This window comes from Microtus pennsylvanicus, chromosome 12 (genome assembly GCF_037038515.1).
Source record: "Microtus pennsylvanicus isolate mMicPen1 chromosome 12, mMicPen1.hap1, whole genome shotgun sequence".
Taxonomy (NCBI): Eukaryota; Metazoa; Chordata; class Mammalia; order Rodentia; family Cricetidae; genus Microtus; species Microtus pennsylvanicus.
In genome coordinates, this window is record NC_134590.1 from 67,054,045 (window position 1) to 67,060,413 (window position 6,369).

The 6,369-nt window shown below is 46.3% G+C and overlaps 1 protein-coding gene across 5 annotated transcripts in view; it reads right to left on the minus strand.

The window, feature by feature from the left end:
* Positions 1 to 6,335, minus strand: part of Urgcp (upregulator of cell proliferation) — a 32,099-nt gene extending 25,764 nt beyond the window's left edge. The window contains exon 1 of one of the 5 annotated variants that reach the window (XM_075944231.1): positions 6,243 to 6,335. In XM_075944231.1, coding sequence (XP_075800346.1) covers positions 6,243 to 6,256 — 14 coding nt within the window. In that variant the 5' untranslated portion in view covers positions 6,257 to 6,335. Of the gene's footprint in view, positions 1 to 2,883; positions 2,903 to 6,242 lie in introns of those variants that run through there. The other 4 variants (XM_075944234.1, XM_075944236.1, XM_075944233.1 and 1 more) reach the window with 4 other exon arrangements.
* Positions 6,336 to 6,369: the final 34 nt, after the last annotated feature.

Here is a 6,369-nt window from a genome sequence, read left to right on the forward strand (position 1 = left end):
GTTGTTTTTGAGACAGGGTTTCTCTGTAGTTTGGAGCCTGTCCTGGAACTAGCTCTTGTAGACCAGGCTGGCCTCAAACTCACAAAAATCCGCCTGCGTCTGCCTCCTGAGTGTTGGGATTAAAGGTGTGCGCCATCACCACCCGGCTCCAAGACATACTATTAGCCAGGTGTGGTGGCTCATACCTTTAATCACAGCAGAGCAGAGAAGAATCTCTGAGATTGAGGCCAGCCTGTTCTAGAGAGCAAGTTCCACAACAGCCAGAGGTACAGAGAGAAACCCTGTCTTGAAAAAAAATAAAAAGACATATTGCTGGCCAAATAAAATGAACACAAAACACTATGACAATATGACCACTCTTATGCACACAGATTAAAAGGCAGGCCTGGGTAGCAAAAGCCTATAACCCAACCCATTCCAGAATTGATACCAGAGGATCACAAGTTCAAGGCTTGCCTAAGTACTGAGTGAGTTCAAGGCTAGTCTGAACAGTAGTGAGACCCTGTCTCAAAATAAAAAGTAAAGAGACCTAAGTAAGATGTAATTCAGACATAAAGGGCTGAACCCCAGAACCCCTCTCAAAAAACAAAAAACGAGCAATGAACAAAAAGGAAAGTTCATAGGGTACTCTCCAAACTCTAAAAAGCTACAGAGAAACCCTGTCTTGAAAAAAACAACAACAAAAAAGGGATATTTGAGTCTGCAGTTATGACCCAGCTGTAGAAGAAACAAGACAGCAAGATGTGACTGCCTCGCCAAAAAAGGTACCAAGCCACATGGCTAACACAGATAAGAATTATGGGCTAATATAAGTTATAAGAGTTAATAAGAAGCCTGAGATACTAGGCCAATCAATTTATAATTTTAAAAAAAGAAATGAAAGTTAAATAAAATATAGGTACCATTTTATCAACTCATTCTGAAAAAAAATCCCTTTAACATCAGTCAGGATTTAATGAGAATAACTCAATAAATAAAAAGAGAAATAAGTACTTTATATTTATAAAATCTGGGTGGTGGTGGCGCACACCTTTAATCCCAGCACTTGGGAGGCAGAGGCAGGTGGATCTCTATGAGTTTGGGGCCAGCCTGGTCTACAGGAGCTAGTTCCAGGACAGGCTCCAAAGCTACAGAGAAACCCTGTCTTGAAAGACCAAAAAAAGAAAAAAGAAAACAAAAAGAATTCCTAAGCTTCAAAGTTCATACTGTTCTGAATAGCATGAAGGTCTGCCTCCAGTCCGGTTACACCCAGGACATGAGTCACCCTTTGCTAGTATATCTTGATATATGTCACCAACTGGTTAGTCACTTAAAAATCTTCCTGATTACCAGGTCAACTGTCACAGTATCACAGCTTGTGTTCAAGTGACTCTTATTTTACTTACTAATGAATCCAATTGCAAACTGTTATTATAGTATATTGTTACAAATGTTTTATTTTTATTACTAGTTAGCAATTTAGAAATTATATCATAGGGATGTTTGTGAATAAGAAAAACTGCATACAAAAAAATTGCTAGGAGCTGGGGAGATGGTTCAGGGGTTAAGAGCATTTATTGCTCTTGCAGAAGACCTGGATTCACGTCCCAGCAACCACACAGTGACTCACACCATCCATAACTCCAGTTTCCAGGGTTCTGAAGCTCTCTTCTGACTTCCTTAGGCACCAGGCATGCACACGGTTCACATACATACATACATATATACATACATACATACATATGCAGGCAAAATATTCATAAACAAATATAAAAAGAAAAATGTCTAAAGGTTTGCTGTCTTAGCTGGGTGTGGTAGGCCACGTCTGCAATCCTAGTACTTGGGAGATAGAGGCAAGAAAATCAGTACATCAAGGTCATCCTCGGTACACAGTGAGTTTGAGGCCAGCCCAGTCTGCATGCGACCCTGTCTCAAATAGATTGATATTCGCCACAGTTTTGGAGATTTAGAAAAAAAAAATCCTCTCAAAATAATGGGAGAACTGACACTACTATTTTATAATTTATTTATTTACTTTTATTTTATTGCATTGGTGTTTTGACTGCATGTATGACTGTGTGAGGTTGTCAGATCTTAAAAAGTTACAGAAAGTTGCAAGTTGCCATATGGGTGCTGGAAATTGAACCCAGGTCCCCTGGAAGAGCAGTCAGTAGTCCTAACCATTGAGCCATCTCTCCAGCCCTTGCACTATTATTTTAAGAAAGACAGTTTTAGCCAGGCGCTGTGATGCACACCTTTAATGCCAGCACTCAGGAGGCAGAGGCAGGTGGATCTCTGTGAGTTCAAGACCAGCCTGGTCTACAAAGCGAGTTCCAGAACAACCAGGGCTCTTACATAGAGAAACCATGTCTCAAAAAACCAGAGAGAGAGAGAGAGAGAGAGAGAGAGAGAGAGAGAGTCAGACCTACAAAAAATTAAAGAAGTGCTTGTGTGCAAACTTGACACCCTGAATTCAATTCCAGAACTTATGCAAAAGTGAAAGGAAAGAATGGACAAAGAGAAGAAACTCCTATGGAACCCATGGCATAAATACCATGGAGGAGGAGGAGGAAGGGAGAAGAAGGAGAAGGAGAAAGTATTAAGAACCAGGGAATTCAGGCTGGATGGATGCAGCACTGTGCAGAGTGAGACCACTTTTAAAAACAGGATGGGTAGAGCACAGGGTGAAGGTCAGTCATCCCAGCGGTCCAGAGACAGAGGCTGGAGGATCATAAATTCAAGGCCTGCCTGGGCTACACACCTTGAAGCCCATAATAGCTAGATTTTGGTTCCAGGAAAACACTGCACACAATTTCAAGGACCACAGAGACTCCGAGAAACCTACATGTGAATTGTGAATCAACAGTTAAACCCACAGAAACAGACATGGATATATATATATACAGAAACATGCAGAATATATGTGTGTTGAGATTAGCAGAGATGGGCTACAAAGCCTTGGGGACACTCCAACCATCAAAGAGAAGCATCTCTGACAAGACAGGAAGATCTAGGTAGGTGGGAAATCTGCACGCTGTGAAGACAAGAGATGGAAAGGGAGGGTGAGGCTGGCAGAGATCCCGCTACCTCTCCTTTGGGCCGTGAACAAATGTAAGCACTGTTGAAATCACTAAATTTCTTTTAAGACAGGTTACCATGAATCCCAGGCTGACCTCTTCTAACAGAGGGCCTTGAACTTTTGTGCTCTTGCCTCTACTTCCAGGTTGCTAGTATTATAGGCATGAGCCACCAGGCCCACTTTATGCAGTGCTGAGGATTGAACCCAGGACTTTGTACATGCTAGGGAAGCTTTCTACAACCAAACTTAACTCTAGCCTTAACCAAAAGCACCTTAAGTTCATGAGAGCACGCCTTCATTTTCACGGGCATAAAGACACTGGGAGAGGGGGCAATGTGACTCTTTAAGTAGCACTTGTCTCTTCCTGAAGAAGGTCACTCAGGCTCACTTAGTAGTCAGAAACACTCTCTAGTGCGGCCTCCCTGCTTTTGCCTTGACTATTTTCTTTTCTTCCCCATTTTCAATAGTCCGGGCTGAGCTGGTAACAGAAATAAATACCAGTGACGGCAAAGAAACGGTAACACGGACAGTGGAACAGGAAGCAGGCAGAGCAGGAAGAAGAGCAGTGGAGGCAGAGAGGGAAAGCAAAGAACGAAGACTGGACAAAGCTAAAAGGGCTTGAGAAGGCAGGAGAAAAACAGCAGGCTTTGGTTGCCAGCAGAGTTCCAGGAGCTATCTTAAAGGGCAACAACGTGAGAATCTAGGCCTAAGCGGTTTTAAGACCAAGAACCCTAAGTATACCCTTGTGGGAATAAGGGTCTCAACACTTAAGGCTTACCCGGGGCTCTAACATGAGAAGGAACTACCTGCTGCTGCGACCATTGCTGTGACCAAACAGAGAGAAATAAGGTTTCCAAAGACTAGCCCTTGAAGAGATTTGAGTTTTATTCCAGCAGAGCAAAACGACCCTAGCCAGTTGATTACTAATAGGAGGGAGACCCGTCAGGAAGTGGGCAGGATGGTAGCAGCTGGGCGAGCTCTGTGTCGTGTCTCCTGTGCCTCTCCCACTCTACGCTGCTGTTCCAAGTATTCTCCCAGAGCCGTGCTGATGCTGACTAGAAAGGCCTTTCAGTGGTGGGCAAGAAGCCCATGGTCCCCACCTTCTCTACCAGTCTAGATTCTACTTTTTTCAGGACACACTGAGTTATGGGTCATTTCTCAAGCACATCCTTTTTTCTTAATCCCACATCTGTAAGATCCTCAAAAACAAGTTCCCATTTTTCCCTTCCCTCTAACTCTATCATCCGATCACTCAGATCAGCACTTAGCAAAAGACAACAGACATGGGGACACATGCTCCCCATGACTAGCTCCGTCCATCTCTGCCATGCATTGCTCTACCCTCGCTCTCTAAAACATCTAACGTAGTGAGGAGGTTTAGTGGTAACAGTCAGAGGCAGGTACATCTCTGTGATCTTGAAGCCCCAGACCAGCCATGACTACATCAGCCAGACCCCAGCTTAAAAAGAAAAAATTACAGGCAGCTATCTGACAGGTCACGAGTCCCAGGAGGCAATTCTCTCACCTACAGAGAAGCCTATTAAAGAGGACAGTTGGGGGCAAAATCTAAAGAGGAGAACTGTAGTCAGGAAGTGTATGCATAGCAAAGCAAATAAGCACAGAGTTTTTAAGTCTATTAGGAGTTTTAGGACCTCAGTTTTGTTAATAGACACACCTTAGGAAATTACAAATCACTATACACCTCAAATTCACCAGGTCACTCCCAACTACTAGAACCACAAACACCAAATACCACCCCCTATACATACCATGTTCCCAGCATCACTGACCCACAGAATTTTGATCCAACAGTTAGGCCCTCCCCTGACTCATGTCTACAAAGCATTGTGATCTGACACGAAACATGAGATGATTTCTACAAGTCTAATAGAAGCCCCAAAAGGCTCAAACACTTCCACGCTGCTTCCAAGAGGCTCTATCTCACACCTTCCTAACAGGCAGGGCAAGAATGCAGGGACCTTGCCCTCTGGGTCCATCAGCCTGGCCTTCCCAGGATGGGTCACTGTTTATTCTCCTTATGAGCTCAAAGTACTAGACACTGAGCCGGCAATGAACAGGCCTGATCACAGAGTGCCCGCTGGCCCTCAAGCCTAGAAAGGCTTTAGGCAGGTGAAAATTGCCCATGATCTGGTTGGCGCCTGCAGGCCTGGATCAAGTTCAGATTGCTTCATTCACCTTCATTCAGACCACTGTGCCTAGCTAAATCACTCCACAGCACAGTGCAGACCTCTTTGTGGGAGGTTTAACTTCTACATGCTCCGCCCCAAAAGTCCTTCTGCACCTGTAAGCCCTCTGAACTGCGATGATCCACCGCTTCAACTACTACCAGTACTATTGGGTCTAAGATCCTCTGAATGACGGAGTACAGTCAAAAAGGATGTTTACCAACTAAAACTATGACCTTGAGTCCCATTTTCCTTTCTGTGACACAAAACCATTAGTCTAATTCTGTCATTTCAGATCTCGTAACTAGTAACTAGTAAAAATCAACTAGTAAAATCAACTGTTGAGGTAGTTTTTCATCAAATAAATACAAACTGTATGTGTCACTGTAATTTCCTAAGAAAGAACATTATTTTAAAAAGAAAAAAGGAAATTAGGTAATATTCAGAACAAGTGTAACCATCCCACAGAAGCCCCCCTCAAACACAGGCAGGGCCTTTGATCCCGGCTCGGCTTTCGGACTCTGGACAAGGGTCCAGCGGAGTCCACCTTACCCTGACGTTGTGGAACATCCTGGGGATGTCCTAACGACAGTGAACCCAAGCATCAACTTCCAACGCAAGCAAGTACAAACGCCAGAAGCCCACGTCAGGCCTGCTAAGCCTCTCTGCGGCCTCGGGAGAGACCTAGGACCCCGAGTCCCCTCCCTCAGCCTTCCCACTGCTCTGACCCAGGCTCCATCTCTCGGGCTCCCGGGCCCTAACCGGCCGCTGGCCTAAGCTGGTCCTACCGGCGACCCCGCGGGGAGACCCTGGCCCGGCCACGACCGCCCAAGGTCGGCGGGGGAGGCCGCGGGTCGCGGACAGGCACCTGACGGGACAGGGTCACCCGGGGTCTGGCCGAGGCTGAAGCAGAGGGGGCGCCGGGTCGCGGACACGCACGGCTCGGCCCGCCCCTCACCCCAGAGGCGCCCCCTGCGCAACCGGAGCGCCTCACTTACCCGGGCGACGCCATGAGCGCAGCGGCCTGGGCGCTCCCGCCTCCTCCGCTGCTTGCGCGGCTGCCGTTGGGCGCCGGGGAGGGGCCTGCAGGCCGCCCCCGCCCGCTCCGCTAGGGCGTCGGGCGCC